Source organism: Micromys minutus (genome assembly GCF_963924665.1).
Source record: "Micromys minutus genome assembly, chromosome: 3".
In the NCBI taxonomy this organism is placed as follows: domain Eukaryota; kingdom Metazoa; phylum Chordata; class Mammalia; order Rodentia; family Muridae; genus Micromys; species Micromys minutus.
Genome location: NC_137972.1, coordinates 59,612,251 through 59,635,139, shown reverse-complemented (window position 1 = coordinate 59,635,139; position 22,889 = coordinate 59,612,251). Strand labels below are relative to the sequence as shown.

Genomic DNA, 22,889 nt, shown 5'->3' with positions numbered 1-22,889 from the left:
AAGGACCTGGAGAAACTAAAACTTTTGTGTTATTCAAAGAATGAGAAGCAGTGTGGAAAACACTGTCCCAGTGTTTAAAAAGTTCATCATTAACATGGCCCAGTAATGGTTCCCTGGGTATACATACAGAACTAAAAGACGTGACCTTACACAGAGCCTGGCCTACCATACTCATGGCAGAAGCACACTCAGGGCACAGTGACAATGAGTCAGAGTGCAAGGCCCAGAGTGGTGCTCACTAGGAAAGAGTGCCTTCGCACCAGTACTCACTAGGAAAGAGTGCCTTCGGACCAGTACTCACTAGGAGAGACTGCCTTCGGACCAGTATTCACTAGGAAAGAGTGACTTCAGACCAGTACTCACTAGGAGAGACTGCCTTCGGACCAGTATTCACTAGGAAAGAGTGACTTCAGACCAGTACTCACTAGGAGAGACTGCCTTCGGACCAGTATTCACTAGGAAAGAGTGACTTCAGACCAGTACTCACTAGGAGAGACTGCCTTCGGACCAGTACTCACTAGGAGAGAGTGCCTTCAGACCAGTACTCACTAGGAGAGACTGCCTTCGGACCAGTACTCACTAGGAGAGACTGCCTTCGGACCAGTACTCACTAGGAGAGACTGCCTTCGGACCAGTACTCACTAGGAGAGACTGCCTTCGGACCAGTACTCACTAGGAAAGAGTGCCTTCGCACCAGTACTCACTAGGAAAGAGTGCCTTCGGACCAGTACTCACTAGGAAAGAGTGCCTTCGGACCAGTACTCACTAGGAGAGACTGCCTTAGGACCAGTACTCACTAGAAAATAGTGCCTTTGGACCAGTACTCACTAGGAGAGACTGCCTTCAGACCAGTACTCACTAGGAGAGACTGCCTTCGGACCAGTACTCACTAGAAAAGAGTGCCTTCGGACCAGTACTCACTAGAAAAGAGTGCCTTCGGACCAGTACTCACTAGGAAAGAGTGCCTTCGCACCAGTACTCACTAGGAAAGAGTGCCTTCGGACCAGTACTCACTAGGAAAGAGTGCCTTCGGACCAGTACTCACTAGGAAAGAGTGCCTTCAGACCAGTACTCATTAGGAAAGAGTGCCTTCGCACCAGTACTCACTAGGAAAGAGTGCCTTCAGACCAGTACTCACTAGGAAAGACTGCCTTCGGACCAGTACTCACTAGGAGAGACTGCCTTCGGACCAGTACTCACTAGGAGAGACTGCCTTCGGACCAGTACTCACTAGGAGAGACTGCCTTTGGACCAGTACTCACTAGGAGAGACTGCCTTCAGACCAGTACTCACTAGGAAAGAGTGCCTTCGCACCAGTACTCACTAGGAAAGAGTGCCTTCGCACCAGTACTCACTAGGAAAGAGTGCCTTCGGACCAGTACTCACTAGGAAAGAGTGCCTTCGGACCAGTACTCACTAGGAAAGACTGCCTTCGGACCAGTACTCACTAGGAAAGAGTGCCTTCGGACCAGTACTCACTAGGAAAGAGTGCCTTCGGACCAGTACTCACTAGTAAAGAGTGACTTCAGACCAGTACTCACTAGGAGAGACTGCCTTCGGACCAGTACTCACTAGGAGAGACTGCCTTCAGACCAGTACTCACTAGGAGAGAGTGCCTTCGGACCAGTACTCACTAGGAGAGACTGCCTTCGGACCAGTACTCACTAGGAAAGAGTGCCTTCACACCAGTACTCACTAGGAAAGAGTGCCTTCGCACCAGTACTCACTAGGAAAGAGTGCCTTCGCACCAGTACTCACTAGGAAAGACTGCCTTCGGACCAGTACTCACTAGGAAAGAGTGCCTTCGCACCAGTACTCACTAGGAAAGAGTGCCTTCGCACCAGTACTCACTAGGAAAGACTGCCTTCAGACTAGTACTCACCAGGAGAGAGTGCCTTCGGACTAGTACAGAGAGGTTTGATGGTTAATGTTGATTGTTTTTCATACTTACAAAGGTTCCTTTTGTATTTTTTTACAGAGGATTTTTTTCTGGTTTCATTTGTTTATTTACTTTTATATTTATGTTTATTAGAGTAGTTTATGACTCTAATAACTACTTGGAATCTTGTATAAGATGAGCTTCCTAGATTACACCTACTTTAAATAAAAGTTACTGTTATGGAAAAAAACAAGAGAAGTAAACCAAGGGCCCACCAACTAGTGTACAAATAACCAAAATATGCACACAAAGCAGTGAGATATTATTTAACATGTAAAAGGCCACAGCATGTATGAACTTAAAAGTACACTGAGGGAACTATGCTAGATAAAATGAATAAATACTATGTGGATCTGGTGCTTTTGAACAGTGACGTGCAGACTTCAAAGTTGACTGTAGCTACCTGGGGAGCTGAGGGAGTAGTGTTCAGTGGATATGGTTGGGAATAATTTTGGGCCACAGTATAAACTCATATAACTTATATATAGTATAAGTTACATAACTATACACTTAAAATGCTTACAATGGTTATATTTTATATCAGTCATATTTTACTGTAATACAGATTTTAATTTTAGAAAATTCCATTAACAAACAAAAACTTGATTCACTGCTGTGACAAAGTGTAATACCTGGCTGCTTGCCCCACACCCAGCTCTCCAGGATTGATTTGGCTCTATACACAGGTGCAGGCGTCTCTTCTTCCTCCTTCTTCTCTTTGTCATTAAGATCTTCTTTCTTGGTTCCACTCTGAGTATCAACACCATCATCTGGAGAATTCAAAATGTTCAGGTCCATAATTATTTTTCAAAATGCAACGGTCAAGCTGGGCATGGTGGCTCACGCCTATAACATACAGCACACGAGTTTAAAGTTACCTTGGGTCCCATGGTAAGTATCATCCCAGCATGAGCTAGGGAGCTAGAGAGCTAGAGCGTAAGGTGCTGTCTCAAAATAAAGACATGAAAAAAGTGAAAGAGGGAAGGAGAGCAAGTGGATTTTAGGGGGAAGAAAAAAAAGGGGGAAGCTCATCTTATCAATCTCTACAAATGCTCTTCTCAAACATGCAAGAGCTACGGCACATGTCAGCTACTCAATGTTTTATGTTTTTAAAAGCACATGAATTACAACTACAAAAGGGGCTGGAAAAATGGCTCAGTGGTTGGGAGCACTGACTGCTCTTCCAGAGGTCCTGAATTCAATTCCCAGCAACCACATGGTGGCTCACGACCATCTGTAATGGGATCTGATGCCCTCTTCTGGTGTGTCTGAGGGCAGCTACGGTATACTTTAAATCATACATTAAATAAATAGTAATAAAAAAATTGCAAAAGATTCGGCATAGTTTATTTAGTAATTAATAAATACAATATAAGGAATTTTCAATTCTTTAACACATGAAGGGTTTTTTTTAATATTTTATCACTGTTCTACTAGTTTTCACAACTAGGAAAGTTTGTCTTTAATGTTTATCTATTTCTACTTTACATAAAGTGCTTTACACAGAAAATCATTTTTAAACTGTACAGTCTTCTCTACTGCCAGCTGAGAACCAGTGCTATAGGAGCCACCACTGGGATGGCAAATGGACAGGTGAGGCAATCCGACTTAACACCCCAGAGCCCAGAGATAGTTGTCCTCTGATCTCAACATAGATGATATTGTGTGCACACACACACACACACACACACACACACACACTCACACTTGTTGCAAAGAAGAAAAGGCCAGGAGCTAGTATTTCTAAGGCCCCAGAAAATCCTTAGGGTTAGCTGTAAACTGAAGTTCAGGTTGTTTGTCAACTCATCTGAAGACCAGCTAGCAACTGATCTTAGGACTTTAAGATGAAGAAGACATTTATACAAACTACCCAAGGCCATCTTTGCTCAAAGTACTGAGCCTAAGACCTAGAAAGCTGCTAATGACTATGTGGAGAAAAGCACAGGAGGAGTAAATTGACTAATTTCAGAGAAAACAAAGTAATAGTCCAGCCAGATACTGTAACCTAAACTCAAAATCTTGTACGTTTAACATTTTCTGTACATCAATCCAACTTATATCATAAATACTAAAAGGCTTTATTATTTAAAACAAGTTTTGTAGGCTGAGAATAGCACAGCAGAGTGTCTCTCTAACATGACCCCAAATGGTTGCCTAGCATGCTGGGAATGTTGTTTTGTATTCGTTCCTGTCAGCTCTGGGGGCAGCTCACCTGGAGCACACAGAGTAGCAGAAACAAGCTCTGCCTTGAAAAGCAAGGTAGGAGAAAAGAATTGACTCCTGAAGTTATTCTCTGATCTCTACATGCATGCTTGCTTTTAAACACAAACATGCATACACAACCCTCCCCACACACACTAACACATACTAATAAACAGTAACTTTTAACTAAATAAACTCAAGGTAACAATATATAGGAAGCATCTAAGAAAACCAGATGAGACACATCCATGGATAGACACAAGTGATACAATGAACCAATGAGCCAAACAATGAGGATTTGCATCCATTCACTGTACATATCTTTCAATTTCTCTGTATGTCAATGAAAATTTCCACATTAATATAAAAGAGTTCATTCCACTAGATGATATAACCAAAACCATAAGCTAATAATAGTTTTCCTCAAGTACTTTCCAATCAACAGTATAGTAATTTACTGCACAAGAGAAAGACTACTCATTCTGAAAGTAAGCCAGGTGGTGTTAGTGCATGGCTTTATTTCCAGGACTCAGGAGGCAGAGGCAGGCCAGCCCGGTCTACTGAGCAAGTTCCAGGACAGCCAGAGAAACTCTGTCTTGGAACAGAAAAACAAACTTATATTCTAAAAGTAATGATTCTTTGATGTTGGAATGACTTAACAAACTCTGCAGTGAGCCATAACTGAGACTTTTCAGATACAACACATCCTTTTTTTAAAATCTTGATGCTGATTTCAATCACCAGTCATATCAAGAACAACTGAGTTGTGTTGAATCTATCACTACAGACCTACCCAGAATTACTATTCACAGATAAAGGTTTATTTATCGCAGAAATAATTTTCATCTCCTCTCACAATAATCAATATTTGTTGTTAGTTATAAGATCTGTTTCAAAGTTTAAAAGAAAAGCTATTCATCCATACAGGCTAGACACTAATTAACATCAACCAAAAATCTGGAGTTTGAAATATTAACTAACATTATAGACAAAAATCACCAAAGGGAAAACAAATAATCAAGGGCTCCTGTTTTCTGGCATATTGCACCGTTTCTGTAAAAGGCAATTTATACACACAAATAAATAAAGGTTATTTTTAAAGGTGGAGAAGGAGATACCTCAGCATACAAAGGTACTTATCACTAAACCACACAACAGGGAGAACCAGCTCTCACATACTTGGACTCTGACATGCACACCACATCACCTGCATACACATACACACAGACACATATATATGTATAACTTTTAAATGTTTTCTTTAACACGCCATTATAACAATACTTACAAAATAAAAAGACAAGCATTAAAAGTTCTTACCTTTTCTAGAAGGGGGCTCTCTATTTTGTGTTAATTCTGTTCCAGTATACACAATTTCCCCATCTTTAACCATTTCATTCCACAGACCACAGAGTCCATCTCTTGTGAATGCAAGCTAGCAAATAGAAAAAATACAAACTTAGAGAAATTTGAATAGAAAATAAATCTTTTCTATTCAAAAATTTTTGACAATTTCACAAGCGTATGTCATTTTCATCCTTCTGCCTTCCAACTCCTACCCCGTCACTCCCTCTCAAATTCAAGACCTCCTCTTCTGTACCTATTATTATCACATACATACGTATGTGTATATATATCACACACATCTATACACACATCTATAAAATACACACAGTTTACTGTGTCCACCTAGTGTTGCTCATGTGTTTAGGGCTGATCTTCACAGTGAATAACCCAGAAGGTTTCATCACTGAAGAAAACTGATTCTCTCAGCAGCTACAGATTGCATATAGCTCCTGATCTGGGGTGGAACCTTGTGAAATTTCCCCATTCGCACTGCCATGTCAGCTGATGTTGACATTGTATACAGTCTTGTTTAGGTAACCACACTATTGTGTTTTGATGGGTGCAGCACCCCTGTCATATCTAGAATATACTCATGTAGGCATCCTGGCTCTCTAGCTCTTAAAAAAATCTTTCCATTCCTTCATTTATGATGTTCCTTGAGCCTTAGGTGAGGAGGTGGTATTATATCAACTGCGGCTGGGCACCTCATAGTTATTTCAATGATTAGCTATGAATCTCTGTAGCAGCCTTGTCTGCTACCAACAGAAATTTCTTTAATGAGGAGTGAGAACTACACAAATCATCTACATACTTATATAAGACAGGTAAATATGTATCTGTTGATATATGTTTACAATATAGTTAGAAATTGTATCAGCTTAGGAAAATGGCAGAGTACATTCACCTCTAGGATCCAGAACTTCTCCAGCCACAAGTAGTTGACTAGGTTTATAGTGTCAGGCATGAATGCCCTATTAAGCTGGAAGTAAGAAAATCAAACAGCTGATGATTATTCCCCAAATAAAAGTGCAACTATTGCATCATTGAAGATATCTTACTGGGCCAGTGATAGCTGTGGTTTGCAGGCTTCATGGCTGGGTAGTACTGATTACTTTTTCCCTCAGAAGATTACATAGCATCTTCTGACTCCATACAGAAGACCTTCACAGTAGGTCTACCTCAATTTCCCCAAGTCCAGTGCTCAAAATATACTGTTTCAGTGACAGCATCTTTGATGTTGGTTTGTTTTTTGTTTTTGTTTTGTTTGAAACACAGTTTCTCTGTGTAGCCCTGGCTATGCTGGAACTCACTCTGTAGACTAGGCTGGCCTTGAACTCAGATCTGCCTGCCTCTACCTTTTGAGTGCTGGGATTTAAGGTATGGTCCACCACCTACCAGAGCTGGGGGGGGGGGTGTGGATCTTGATTTCCCGGATTTATAGTATTCAATTCCTCAGTAGTAAATCAATGAACTATTTATTTAAAAATAAGTAACATGTAAAAAGATCATGCAACAAAAGCAGTGAGGTCAAAGAGCACATTGTGTAACAGTGTGTACACTGCGCTGATTTATTAGTGAATGACTTCCCTGGTTATCACTAAGTGTCCTAGGCCAGCCTCCAACTCCAACCTTCCAGCCTTAGCCTTCCTTGTGGTAGGATTACAACAATGTGTCACAATAAAAGGTCTTATACAAATTAATGGGTTTCCTGATATCATCTTTCTTTACATATCATCTAAGGCGTTTTGATCACATGTACTCTATTATGTATTGTCATCTCCACAGATGGACTAATCCCTGGACTAGTCCTTAAGAGTCCCCCTACTTTTATTTTTAAAAAGATTCTACATACTACAAAAAACAAGTTTTGCCTTCTGAATCTGGTTTATTTTGCTCATAAGAATCATTTTCTCTCATTTTCTCAAAAATGACCTGAACTTGCTTTTCTTAATAGTTAAGAAACAGTCTTGTGTTGGGGAGGGAGTGAGTATGGGATGCGTAGGGGTGGGGGGTGTATTTTATATATGCACCATGTTTTCTTTACTTCTTCCCCCACTGACAAGACACCAAAGCTGATGTCATGCCTTGGCAGTTGTAAGCATGGGTACTGCAGTGAGCATCTACCACATGCAGCCTTTGATTCCTCTGAGTACATTCCAGGTCAACAATACATAAGGGTTCCTTTTTCCCACAATTAACATCACAACTTGTTTTTGTCTTGACAGTTATCTTGTATCTACCTCATATGTGCTGGAGTGCACAGATATAGAAACAGGCATAATAAGATCCAGACAATTATGGGCCACTGTGTAGGTCCTGAGAACTAAACCCAGGTCTTCGGCAAGAGCAGTGAGTGCTTTTACTGCTAAGCCATCTCTCCAACGCTGAATTCTTTACTACAGTTCTTCATAGTTCTCTCCCAACCAATCTATGCAAGTAAGTATTCATAGCTCACCTTTATAAAATTATCTATGATGATCAATAATGGAGTAAGTTGGTCCCCAAAATTCTGATGGTCCCTATGGATTATACATTAAACTTGTGTCTCTCCTGACAAACTACATGCAAGCCCATAAATAAGATGGTGGGTCACACTGCAAGCTAAGTGCTTTGATGTTAAAGCTCCAAGTCCGTTGTTTCTAGCTAAGCAAAAGAAATCTTATCTTCGGAGCTTACTTGATCAAATGAAAGCCAGCAGAAAAGAGCAGCCTCTAAGCATTGGGCATCAAGCCATAACCACAAGGAATAGCTTGTCAGTGAAGACTCTGAGGCCCGGATGAGAGCAAGAAACAGCAGAAGACTGAGCTCCAGACAGACTCCTGACCCAACAAAATGTCAAAACAGAAGTGAACTGTTCTGAAGTTATTAAACTTGTGTTTAGTGAATTGCTACACAGTAATAAAAAAACTAATCTGGCATTCTGCTTAGTCCCACAGACAAACTGCTTTTTCTCAGCCTGAAGCTAGTACTATTCACATTCCTAATGAAATAGCTTGAAACCCTAACTGAGGGCTTTTGCTAAAGTAGCCACTAGTAGGAAGAGAAGTAAGACCTCCTGAAACTATACTCCAGTGCTCCTACTCTGAGGCTTTATGAAGGAATAGGAAGGTGTGGCTCCCCAAGTGAGAGAACTGCAGTTAAGACCTATCAATGGAATCAGTCTACACCACAGTGCAAACAGCAGAGGCCACGCCTCAAGGCTCAGGTGTGCTCTGTTACAGAAGTTATATTCAACCTTCATCCTCAGAGATCAAGGGAACCCACAAATTTCCATATAATTACAATTATAAAGGAGGGAGAAAAGAAGAAACTACAAAAATATGATGTAAAGGAGTCACAGTCAAGACAAGAAAGTATTATGGTCATTTCAGATCAGTGATCAAATCAGATATAAAAACTGGAGAAAGGCAGAGACTAAAAACAAGAATAAGAATTAGTTCAGTGGAGATTTATATTAATGCTGCAATTTAGTCAAGTGTCCCTCAGAGTTCACAGTTAAAGGCTTGGTCCTCAGAGAGCTACTATTGGAGAAAGGGACCATGGTGATTGTTCTGGCTCAACCTGACCAAGGCTAAAGTCATGTGAGAGGAGAAAAATTACAATTGAGAAAATGCCTCCATAAGATCGGGCTGTAGGCAAGCATTTCCTTAATTAATGAGTGATGGGGAAGAGTCCAGCCATTGTAGATGTCAACATCCCTTAGTCCTGAGTTCTGTAAGAAAGCAGACTGATCGTTTTCCCAGTGTAGGGGAATGCCAGGGTATTGAGGCAGGAGTGGGTGGTTGGGAGGGGGTGCATCCTCGTAGAAGCAGGGGTAGGGGGAATGGGAGAATGGGAGAAAAAAAAGAAAGAAAGCAGGCTGAGCAAGCCATAGAGAGCCAGCCAGTTGGTATCACTCATCCGTGGCCTCTGCATCAGTTCCTGCCTTCAGGATCCTGTCCTGCTTTAGTTCTTATCTTGACTTCCTTCAGTGATGAACAGTCTTATGGAAGTATGAATTAAAAAACTCTTGCCTTCCCCAACTTGTTTTTGGTCATGGTGTTTCATTACAGCAAAAGAAACTTTAACTAGGACAGTGATTCTTACTTGGCCAAAATAAATTTGTTCTCAAAGAGTAAGTTACTCACCATCAACAGTTCTCTCTACTAATATATTAGTATAATATATTAGTAGAGATATACTAATATATTAGTATAATCTATTAATATACTAATATAAACCTAGATCTTACCCAGCGCTCCAGGACAGAATAGAAGACCAAATCTGGAAATCGCAGCAAGTGAGTTATATATGACAGATTACAGAAAATGCCAAGAGAAATGGAAGGCCATCATGCTCAGCCCCAAAACACTCTAGGATTGCCACAGACTGGCTGGTATCCACATATCAGCATTCTGAAATACAGCCCAGATCAGAGACACTGGTGTTTGAAAATGATTTTAAAAATTGTGGGCAATAATGGCAGGAGAGGCCTGAGAGCAGACAGTGGGAGCAGGAACCTGAGCAATCATATCTTCAACCACTAACAGGAAGAAGAAACCAGAAGTGGAGTGAAGCTATAAACTCACAGAGCCCACCCCTATTGAGATAGTCCTCCAGCAAGGCTTCGCCTAAAGGTTTCATATTCTCTTCAAACAGTATAGCACTCAAGGACCAAGTGTTAAAATAGGTAAGCCTATGAAGGACATTTCTCATTCAAACCACCATAATAATTATAAACCAATTTCTTCAGAACTCAAACTTTCCATCCAGAAAGGAAGAGGGGCAGCTCATAAGACTAAGAAGTAAACAACTTACAAGTCTCAGAAAGTCTTTAAAACTAACAAGATTTACAAGGAACATCCTTGAGATTATAGAAGCAGTAAACAGATGCCTAGAGAGGAGACTATCAAATCTATCAAGCCACCTGCAAACCATCCACAAAGCAGAGGGTTAGTTTCCATGAATCCCCAACTCAGGCAGAGGTAGGCTCTTAGTGATACAGCAGCCTTTGACTCATCCATGGCCTATACATCCAAGAGTTCACCATGTTGGATTTTAGTAGAGAAGTTACTTTGTTCTGTCATCTCTTCCCTATGTACAATTAAAAGATGAGTGTTGGCATCTCCCAAGGAACAGAAGCTGTGTATATAGCAAGTAATCTTTTCTTGAAAGGCACAGACCGAATATCTTGAAGAAAATGTGAAGGATTGCAGAAACTGATAACCAACAGACAGACATGAAACATGGGCTCAAGTAACACAACTGTAACAGTTAGAACATCTACCAACCAAGCATCAGGTAGTCCTAGTCTTAAGAAGGGTACTGCCTCAGTGGTTAAGACTAATTATCAAAGAATAAAGGCTGTATGGACCAACCTAACTAAGCATTAAAACAGAGCTTTGGAAACAAATTGATCTCAAGCAATTTATATGTATGCCAAAGCAAAACTCATTCTCATTTTTAATTTATATAAACATATATTATGTTTATATTGTACATCAGCTATACCCCACACTCCCAATCATCATCTCTTAAAAAACAAAAATAACTAAACTAAAACTAAATCCACAGCCAGATAAAATAATATATGCCTGTTCTCAAGATATTTAGAAGGCTGAAACAGTTGGATCAAAAGTCAGCCTGGGAGATATAAAACAAAATGTAGTATAAAATAACATATTTATAATGCTCAATATTTAACCACTTTTTAGCAAACATGTATCAACCTATAGCTACAGCAGTTAACCAAAGCAAATGACAGAATCATTCAACAGACTGGTATCAGTTACTGATTCGGCAGATAAAGGCATTAAAGGCTCTATAAAAAGAACCCAAGTGGAGTGATGAAAAATATTGAAGTGAGAACTTCAATTGTACAGTGATATGCCAATCTTTGCTCCTATCCCCTAAACACACAAGGAGTCCATGCTGATCCCTTCCATGACCACACTGAGCCTCTAGTGCTATCTGGATCTACAGTCATGTGACAGCAAAAAACTTCCTTTCTCTACTCATTCCTCACAAGCCCAGGAAAAATCTTCCTGGGGTATTCTCTAACGTCCAGGCTGACCTCACATATGTGAGCCAAGCACTCTACCACTGACTGAGCTATATATCCAAAATTCCAAGCCTTTCCTTCTTCCCTTTTCTTTCTTCCCCCTCCCCTTATTCGAAGTTTTTAAGATAGTGAAGTGAGGTGCCCAAGTTAATCTCAAACTCATTCTTTTGCACCACAAACTTACAACCCTTCTGCTCCAGTTTTCCAAGAAGCATCGTTATAGGCCTGTCCCATCAGTTTGTGACCTTTTCCCTGAAAAGTCAGTTTTAGGACCTGAATTTGGCTCCCAACAAGCATTTCAGACAGTACATAACTGCCTGTAACTCCAGCCTGGGGACCAGATGAGATCTGAGGGAACCCATACATTCCTGGCATATTCTCAAGACACTTATAAAACAGTTGGCAGAAGGACTGAAGGCCCAGAAGTAGATGGGAACCCCACAGGAAGACCAAGAGAGTCAACAAACATGGACACCTGGGAGCTCTTAGAATGTGCACCACCAACCAAAGAACATACAGGGGTGGAACGAGCCCCATAGGCACATATGTACCAGCAGACAGGCAGGTCAGTCTTCATGGCTGCCCTGTCTGGCCTTAGTGGGAGAAGATGACCTAATCTGGCAAAGACTTGATGTGCCAGGATAGGAGTATATCCTGGGGGATGCCACCTTCTCAGAGGAAAATGGTGAAAGGACTTAGTAATGCAGAGACTGGGAGCGGGAACAGTGTTTCAGATGTAAACAATTACATTAATTAATTAAAAATAAAAAAATAAAAATAACTTTTTAATTAAAAAAACTAACAAGATTTACAAAGCCCAAATAATGAAAAGACCAATAAAAGCCACACTTATCTACAAAACTATCTTAGCAAATCATTATCAACTGTTTTATACTGCATAAAACTGAAAATTTGGGAGGTAGATAATAGATATGGATTTTTAAAACAAGCCTCAAAATATTTACAACAAAATGAAAGCACTCAAGGAGAGAACAGTTGCATTTCCCTGACTTCTCCACTCTGCCAGTCTCCACAAAGGAGCTCATGCTGTGTCACTGTGTGGACCTAGTACCACACCTGTGCTCCAGGAGTCCCTGCACTTGCATCCTCTCAAAGGCAAGGCTGCTTCCCCTTACCTTTTTCAGTTCATTAACATCCCACCTTGACTTGACTCTGAGCTTGACACGGGTGGTTGGTTTGGTTTGGTTTTTCAAGACAGTTTCTCTGTATAGTCCTGGTTGTCCTGGAACCTCTGTCCTCTGTAAACTAGGCTGGCCTCAAATTCACAGAGATCCACCTAACTCTGCTTCCTGAGAGCTCTGGATTAAAAGCACCCTGCCTTGGCATTGTTTTTGCTAGCAAACCTGATTATATATAGTATCCAACCTTTTACAACTTACTGATTCACAGTAAACAATAGCTGGCTAGCTCTTTTAATTTTTCTAGTATTACTCACATTATACATCGCATGGTCTCTGCTTAGCTAATAATCCAATAATTAAATACCAGCAGCTTTTGGGCAAGAGCTGGTTTTCATCCCACCCATAATATTTAACACTTCAAGAAAGAACATTTTCAAAAAATATTTACAAAATAGAAAGTCAATTTTTCAGAAAATATTTTAATCCATGTGTTATGTGTTACCTTTCTGCATAAGTATAATATTCAAATAGCTCTGATCATGCTAGCCATAAAAAGTCACAGACTGTGCTGGTTGGTTCATAATAACCTAACACAAACCTAGACATTTCTGAGAAGAGGGAACAAGTGAGAAAATGACTGTGGGCAAGCCTATTAGGCATTTTCTTAATAGTGACTGATGTGGGAGGGCCAAGCCCATTATTGGTGAAGCCATCCCTGGGCATGTGGTCCTTGGGTGTAGAAGAAACCAAGATGAGCAAGCCTTGAGAAACAAGCCAGTAAGAAGAACAATTCAGCCATAGTCTCTGCTGCAGTTCCTGACTTCCCTGGATGATGGACTACAAACTGTGATCTTTTCCTCTCCAAGTTGATTTCTGGTCATGGTGTTTTATTACAATAGAGACCCTAACTAAGACAGAAATTGGTACAAGGAGTGGGGTATTGTTATGACAGACCTGATTGTGTTTTAGAGAGAAGTATGGTAGCACTGAAATCTGGGGCTGGAAAAGCCACTGAGCCCTCAGAGCTATGTTCTATGGAAGCTTGGAAGACTAAAATATTGAAAGCAATGCAGACAATGGAAGCCTGGCTTGAGAAGTTTCAGAATAAGCAAGACTCCAGCAGGGCTATTTGTGTAATAAAGTATTAAGAACCTATGAATCCTGTGAGCTAAATTGGCTATGATTAAGAGACTTGAACCACTAAAGTGAAACCTTTGCTGGCATACTAGATACTGGTCAGCTGGAGCTAAGAAATTAGCAACAATTAAGAAGAAGCCAACATCACTGAGGTATAATCTTCTGGGACATGTTTCCTCTAGATCAACATACAGAAGCTGTAGACAAGAGGTAGCCTAGGTACCTCATACTGCCAGCTGATCTTTGTAACATGTAAAAGAGTCTCCCAGCTGGTACTGGTTTTGAAGGTATATGGAGCTGAAAGAAACCTGGGAGAGACCACTAGTAAAGGTGCAGCTTCAATAGCAGTGAAAAGCCCAGGACTGAAGGAACGTAGGAGAGACTGAAGCTTGCTTGACATCATGTGGCAGGTTACAGTCCCTGAAGAGATCTCCATGAGAGGCTACTGATGCAGCTACAGCCTAGTTACAGTGAAGAACTCAGAATTTTGGAGATGCCAGCACCAGGGGACAACCATCAAGGAGAGCAGCAGCTGTGGAATGGAGACCGGCTAAGAGGAGCTGTGTATAGTGGGCAGCAAAGACGGAGAAAGAAGCACCTATGCCAAGCCCTTTGGTGCCTAAAAGATCAGAAGGTCATGAGTCCCAGATGACACTGAGCTTTACAGTTAGACTTCAGGTTTGCTTTGATCTGACTGTAATTGGCCCCTGGCTCTTTCCTCTTGAAATAAATTATGAAGCTTATATTTTATTTTACACAAGTTAAAAAGGCAAACTTACTCTCAGTTTTAAAAGTAAAAAATGGGCTAGAGGATGGCTCAGTGTTTAAGAACACTGGCTGCTCTTCTAGAGGACCTGATTCAACTCCCAGCACCCACACCAGCTCAAACTCCAGTTCCAGGGGATGTGACACCTTCATTTGCCTCCAGGGACACTAGGCATACACATGGTAAACTTACACACATGCAGGCCAAACACTTATGCACATAAAATTTAAAATCTAAAAAATGATTTTTTAAACAAATAAAAACAGAGCATAACAATGTGTAATCACTCAAAAACATTTAAAAATGAACTAAGAAAAAAGAACAAAGAACCAGAAAGGAAAAAGTATAATACAAAAAGACTGTCTGCATATTAAAGACAACATAATTATTAAAAAAGAGGTATGATATTCAATTGACCATATGCTGAACATTACATAAATTTTATATATATATATATATATATATATATATATATATATATACATACATACATACATACATACATACATACATACATACATATATATATATATATATATATATATATATATATATATATAGCTTTTCTCTCCATTCCTATTCTATTTCTTTACCAAAGCAGGGTGTGGTCTGTTTAAGAGCAAGATTCCCAATTACTGGAAGCACATAGTGAGGCACTGTCCTCTGGGTGTGTTCCTTAAGCTTGGACAGAGTCAAACTTCTATTTGAAAAAAATTTTTTTAATGACAACATAGAGAACATCCAAGTTAATAACTGTGCATAATGATTTGAATCCACCTAAAAATATTATATACAAAAATAGCAAACCCATGCTGTCATTATGGAATTCTATTAACAGTACTACTCTGTGAGGAAACAATACTTAGATAGGGAAAGAGAATCCCAAAACATCAATTCACCATTGACCATATTCTTTTATTCAAGCATCTCAGCTACCAGCTGGGTAATCAGCCCAAACCATAGAATAGCATTCATTAAATGTCCATGCTTATATACCTTTTGATCTACTGATATGTCTAAGCATAATATGACTGTATTCTATTCAACACTTAATTCTTAAAATACACTTTCAAGCCTAATCATTTTAAGTTGATGACTGTCAAATACAAATGGATGATCCAGATTTAACTCCTGCTGTAACTCACAGACTGTGACAAAATTATGCTAAATGAACAAAGTTAGCTCAAAAAAACTACACACCATATGATAAATCTCAAAATAACAACTCCATAGAACAGATCGGTTCCCAGTGCCAGAGATAACAGATTGTGAGGGAAGTCACTACAAAGGGCATCACCAAGTAGATCACTCTGGTGGTGATGGTTACGTGAACTGACATTCAACAGAAAGGCAAGAACTGTGCACATAAACTGTAATGATATAAATCTGATTCTGATATTATACCAGTTAAGTAAAATACAACCATTGAAGCATTGTTAAAAGAGAACAAATGCACTGATATTATTTTGTTAGTAACTTCGTAAGTCTATCACCATTTTCAAAACTAAAAGATTTAAAAAATGCTTCATGCATATCTAATTTCATTTGCCATTTCAAAGACACCTTAAATAGAAAATTCCTGAATTCAACTTACATAAGAAGAGACAACAAATTTCTATTCTGGACTCATGCTCAAAAACATAGTCTTAGCCTTTCATCAAGATAGAAAAAAACTCTAAAAGTGTAATGCACTATGTTCATTACGTTCAGTTCCTTCATGTAATCTCCTTTTTGGTTTACTGAAAAATTACAATTACATCAGATAAATAGTAACATGGGCACACTTCTTAGCCTTAATTATATTGCCTTTTCAAGAGTTATGAAGGAACGCTAGATGCCTCAATGAATCTACGTAAAAGTTAGGAGTGCTAAACATTAAAGTGTGAAGAGATTTTTGGAATGTTTGTGTTCATGCAATGTGATTATCAGTGCATTAGTGTGTGCAGGTAAACATGCAAATGTATCTGGAGGCCAGTATTTGACATGAGGTCTCTTCTTCTTTGATACTTTATTTATTGACACAGATACTCTCACTTGAACCAAGTGTCTATCATTGAGCTAGTATAGCTACTGAGCTTGTCTGGGAATCCCTGCCTTTGCCTTTCATCACAGAGATTACAGGAGGGCCATCACAGTCAGCTGACAGTTATGTGTATGATGGAAATCAGAAGTTGTGTCTGCAGAGATACAAAAAGTGAAGCCTTTGTGTGTGGCTTTGAATGAAATGTCTCAGAAAAGCCTGTGCTACATTTGGGTCAATCAGTAGAAGCTGAGAAACTGTTTTGAGACTGTTGGAAACTTGAAGAAATGTACTAACCCTCATAAGTATGCACTCAGTGCTATTCAAGAGCTTGCAGCTGCACAACCTTTATCCTAAAACATTCCTGGCAAACCTGGAGGTCTTCTGACTACAGCTAGCCATGGTTGGAACACTAAGATTTGTATGGGTTGTCAGCTCCTCAGATAGCAAGGACACAATAACGTTGGAAGTTAGAACCTTTCCCAACCCCAACTAATTTGTGTAATGATTGGATAAAAGTAACTGGAGTGAGCTATTTGGGGTCAGTCCTTTTTCAATAAGGCTAAACCCCTCTGCTCCTTTAGAAAATTAGCATCCTAGTAAGCTTCTCTCTCTAATGTGGCACCTATAACCAACATCAACAACCATTGTGTCTTCACACTTTCAAAATAAGCCCTTCTGACTGAGCCACTTCCCCAGTTCACAACATTTATATACATATACATATATGTGTGTATGTAATATATATGTGTGTATACACACATGGATACATATACATAAATATGCAAATATATATACACAGTTATATAATAAATAAATACATTTATATTTATATATACATAAATATATATAAACACATTTACATAAATGTATTTACATATTGCAAATATATTATACATATTTTACAGGTTTATATAATATAAATTTATAATATAAATATGCTATGTATAGCATGTCATATATATAATCCATATATTATAAAATATATTAATACAAATATATAAATTTATGAGTATATAAATGCATGTTTATATATAAATAAGCATATATTTATATACTTATATATGTATGTGAATACCAGACAGGTAATTGGCATGCAACAGGTGCTACATTAAAAAACTGATAGTTTTAAGAAATTAAACCTGACATGTTAATATCTACAAAAGTAGTCAAAGATCAATGATTATTATACACATATTAGAAGATTTTATACTTCGCTGGACAGTAATAGCACACAGTTTTAATCTCAGCACTCAGGAGGCAGAGGCAAGCAGATCTTTGTGAGTTCAAGGCCAGCCTGGTCTACAAAATAAGTTTCAGGACAGCCAGAGCTACACAAAAAAAACCATCTCAAAAAAACAACAAAACAACAACAAAAATTTTTTTCATACTTCAAACATATCTTTCTAAAGTTACTAAAAATTTCTTGGGTATTTCAAACAAAATAAGCTTACCAAAATAATACATACACACATATGTATGTCTTTCCCACATATTACTTATTAACTATAAGCCAATGAAAAGCCTAAGTAAGAAACAAGGAACTTCTCAATCCAGGAGAGTAGCCCCACCCTTCTCTACCCCAACTCCACATAAAGGTAAAGTCCACCAGCATAAGATGTATGTGCAATGTCTGCCAGGATCCCAAACAGTGACACTATGTCAGTCTTAGGAAAGAACAGCATGCATTTTTCATATTTAATAAGCAATGCTAGGAAAACTACACATCACTTTTCCATACTACTTAAATATCTGCATTACCAAGCACATTTTTCCTCTGATGTAAAACCAAAACCTAGTCACTTGTACTTAGGAGGCAGTGGAAAAACATATAAAAATAAATTAATTAATTAGTTAATTTAAAATATCTAAAAAGGCCCAAATACTAGTATCACACTGAATACATAAAATTATAAAAATCACATTTACTCTAAGAAATGAATGGCGCTTCATTTTGAGAGAGAGAGTGTGTGTGTGTATCTGACTCTTCAGAGACAATTTATTCTTAAGCAGGTTTTAGATCAAAATACTAAAACTGAATTCTGTAGTTATTCAGTTATGATTACTAAGGGGGAAAAAAAAAACTCCATTAGGTAAAGGGGAACGATTCTGTTTTTGTTCAATGTGGGGTTTTGGGTTTGATTTTTCTGCATCAAAGGCAATCTAAACCAACTCCTTGAACACACTAGGAATCCACTCTCCCACTAAGCTAAACTCCCATTCCTTACTCTCTTTATTACTACAAGTTTACAAATATGTAAACTCCAAAAAGCAAATCTTAAAGCGTTTGTCTTGGGGTGTGGAGTTGACTGAATAGGTACAAGCTGACAACCTGACTCAGTAGAGTATTTCTGTGATCTCAGTTTTCCTACAGGATGACAGGAGGTAGAGGCAGGAGAATTTCCCACAGAAGCATGCAGGCCAGCCAGGCTGGAGTACACAGAGCAGCAAATGAGAGAGGCCTGCTACAAACAATGCGAAAGTTCAGGACTGACACTGAGATTGTCCCCCAACCTCTACACACATGGATGGCACAATCAAACCCTCTAACAAGAACACATTAACTCCCATAATATACACACAAAAACAAATCTTTAGTATTTTTTAAAGTTTGTCTGACTCTCAGTTTTTCAGATATTAAAAAAAAGTCACTTATTTTTCACCTCTCCAATCTGCTTACAAAAAAACACAAGAAAGCAGACACTAATTACTACAAAAAAAGAGAAGTATTTAAACAACAAAAGGATAAGAACTATCAACCACTTTTGAAGTCCCCCTAGTTCCGTCCTATTTAGCAGCATACCATTAACAGCAAACCTACCATCTCCAACAGTCCTCAACATTTGGTCTCATATCTACTGGCACACAACCCATGTTTAAGGTGAAAAAAAATCACAAGAAGGTAAGAACTTTTCATTAATAAAACTCCATAATCAATCGCTGCCTTGCAGTAATGATTGGTAATAAAAAGCTATAAGTAAGACTGTTATAAAAAGTCAGTTATTTGACAAACATTTAATGTAGTCAGCACCCTCTCCTCCAAAAGGAGGAAAGAACACACTGACAATAGAAACATTTCAGACACATTTTTATCCTGGTGATATGAAGATCCAAAAGTACTCTCCCAAAGTGTTCAGAAACAACAGTTGCTTATAAGGAACTATCTATAAAAATGTTATTGTGATCATTTATTTCATAATTTCCTGACACACTTGTAATTACTTTTTAAACATTAGAGTCGCAGGTCAGCATTCTGTTTCTCTCGTTCCTGGTGTGAAAATCTGAGCATTTCTCTTAATAACAGAAGTAATATATATAAAACCAACAGCTCAACTAAACTTTCATCTCTCCAGGAGCACAAATAAAATCGCACATATCACTTCCCTGCTTCCCTGCACAGTTAACAATCATCTCCAAAAGTATCAGTACATGCCTTTAATCCCAGCACTCAGGAAGCAGAGGCCAGCCAGGCATGGTCAGTTAAAGACCCTTTCTAAAAATAAGAGGGGCGAAAAGAACAAACAGTCAACTCTCGATCAAGAGTATTGGCAGGAGCTGGTAAAACACTTGCCTAACTATACCACATAATCCCAAAAAAGTGGCACAAGCCTGCCACCAGAGGTGGAGGCAAGAGGATCGAATTTCAGGTCATCCTCACCTACATGGAGGAGTTCAAGGCCAGCCTGGGAATATGAAACCCTGCCTTTGAGAGAGAGAGAGAGAGAGAGAGAGAGAGAGAGAGGGAGGGAGGGAGGGAGGGAGGGAGGGAGGGAGGGAGGGAGGGAGGGAGGGACTCCTAAATAAAAATATTTTTAAAAATTGCATAACTGGATCTCAAGTTTCTTGCACTTACAAATAACTTATTAAGACAAAACCACTGAGCATCTCTTCAACAGTCATAATAAATGTTACACTGTAAATTAGGAATTACCTTCCTAAGACACGACCTAATTGCTATTCACTCTCACATTCTCCTTAGCCAAAAAAATTTTATAGAGACAGGAACACACAACAACGGGGGGGGGGGGGGGGAATATGTCAACCCCACCTGGATATCTGTTTTCAACCATTTGGAGTCAAGTCGAGACTGGGCAGCCAAACAGAAAGACTCAGAAGGCATGTTTCCTCCCGGTGGTCAGGCCTGCAAGTCAAACAGAAACGCTGATGTCCTAAAGCTTTTTTAAACTGTTATTTACACCATTCTGCTGTTTAACGCGGCAGAGACAGGAGAACATAAAACAGGGAAGGAGAGCTGGGGGAGGGGACGAGAGGATGAGGGATGAGAGGGAAAGCTGGACCAGAACGGGAGAAAGGAGGGAATGCCACTTCCAGTAAAAGCATAGTCTCTGGGATTTCCCAATACGTTGTACAGACCTACAGTAGTCACCGGCGACCACTGCACAATGTCATCCCATTAAAGGGATCCCATTAAATCCAAAAGGACACACACATACACACGACAGAAAAACTCACTATCGCAAGGACAATTAACACCAGTGTGCATCAGCCGCTATACCAACAGCAGTCCGGCGGACTGTGGTAGATAAACAAAAGTCATGTCTGCAGATAAATCTACAATAATCGCCTAAACACTAAAAAGATAGCCGAGACTGCGCAGCCTCCGAAGCGCACAGGCCCTAGTTCCTCCGCGCCAACGCCCGCCTTCCGCCCGCCGCTCTCCGGGGCCCTCTCTCTCGGACCTGGCGCCGCCCGTTGTCCGCCCCTCCGCCCTCTTACGGCCCAGCTCGGCCAAACCTAGCGCCGCCCGCTCCGCCAGCCGGCTGAGGGAACACTCCCTGCAAGAGCCGGCCGGCGCTCGCGATCCAGACTGCGGCCTGAAGCGCAGGCTGACGCATGAGTGCGCTCGCCCAATAGCGCGAGGTTGAGAGACGGCTTCAGCCAATGGACGAGCAGCGTCGCACGTCCCTCCCAACTTCCGCTTCCTTCAACACAACTCCTGTTCCTTCTTGGGACTCACCCGCTCGGCGAGAGCCAACCGCAGACGCCGGGAGGCGGGACTTGTGCGCACGCACCCTTGCTTGCCCATTCTCAACCATTCTCAGACTCTGTTGCTCCCAGGACCCTAAGTTGGTAAGGTATTTTTCAGCACTACGAGGCACACAAGGTTCCCTGTGGTTTAAGGACAGTGTCCTTTTGGCCTTTGAGTCAGTGTGCGTAAGAAGAAAACGAATTGAAGCGGGCCTGATAGTGCATACCTTTAATCCTGGAACTAGGGAGTCAGAAGCAGGTGGATTCTGAGTTAAGAGACCCTGTCTCGGGGTAAAAAAAAAAAAAAAAAAGAAAACGTAAGAAAGAGCAATTAAAATCACACGAAATATGTCCTCTGATTATCATGTAATTAAACTATAAATAAAACATAATGCAGTCTCCAAGCACTTTAGAAAATTAATTTTTCCATGAGAAGTCAAAGGACTTACAACACTTTTAATAGGAACATCTGGTGTTCAGTTTTAAATACGATGGTTCATTTTTCCCAGTTGTAAAAAGGCAGCAAATGAGGGATGTGCCACAGTGGCTCAATTGCAACGTTAAAAATGTCTTTGTCATCCTTGGTATGTATCTTCAGATGCACTCCAACGGTCAATGGATTTGCCATAGCTCTAGACACCACATCTCTGTTTCAAGCAGCAGGAAGCAGTATAAAAGGTCCACAATCTTTTATCACACTTCCCAAAAGACTCTGTGACTCTTAATTTAGTTCTGCTTCACCTCAAAAGTATCTGAACAAGGTTTCAAATTCAACCACGTCCAAAGTACAGGTAAGTTGGACAGGGCATTGAACCTGAGGGAAGACAGCTTCATTACTAGTGGAAGGTAACACCTGGGAAGGCTTCTCCGGTCCTCAGCCTCCCTCCTCATGCAAGACACCCTTGGTCCCTCCACAGACATATCTGTGTCTGCTTGCTCTAAAAATGATGTTTGCAATCCATTTTCTGTTGCTGTAACCGAATAACATGGCTGAAATACAGAAATTTGTATCTCACACTGCTGGAGGCTAAGTCTAAGAGCATGGCATCTGGTGATGGCATTTCTGATGTAGCATAACATGGTTTAGAAGGAAGAGATCCCTTGTGTGGCAAGAATACACCAAGCAAACATCACTTTGCTCCATGAGGCATAGTCTTACTTGGCTTGATCACTTCTTTAAGGGTCCACCTCTAAATACTGTTACAAAAGCTGTAAGACTTCAACAGGATATCTGAAGGGACATTCAAACCATAGTGATACAATCGTTGTGAAATGTCTAAGATGGCAGGGGTAGATTATTTTTCTCT

At 39.9% G+C, this 22,889-nt stretch overlaps 1 protein-coding gene across 2 annotated transcripts in view; it reads right to left on the bottom strand.

The window, feature by feature from the left end:
• The window catches only part of HERC2 (HECT and RLD domain containing E3 ubiquitin protein ligase 2), a 162,655-nt gene extending 141,292 nt beyond the window's left edge, over window positions 1-21,363 (bottom strand). For both annotated transcript variants that reach the window (XM_080914641.1, XM_080914642.1), the window contains exons 1-4: window positions 21,294-21,363; window positions 20,642-20,734; window positions 5,462-5,576; window positions 2,572-2,709 (exon numbers count right to left, since the gene is read on the bottom strand). In XM_080914641.1, the coding sequence (XP_080770767.1) occupies window positions 2,572-2,709; window positions 5,462-5,576; window positions 20,642-20,713 (325 nt within the window). In that variant the 5' untranslated portion in view covers window positions 20,714-20,734; window positions 21,294-21,363. The remainder of the gene's footprint in view (window positions 1-2,571; window positions 2,710-5,461; window positions 5,577-20,641; window positions 20,735-21,293) is intronic.
• Window positions 21,364-22,889: the final 1,526 nt, after the last annotated feature.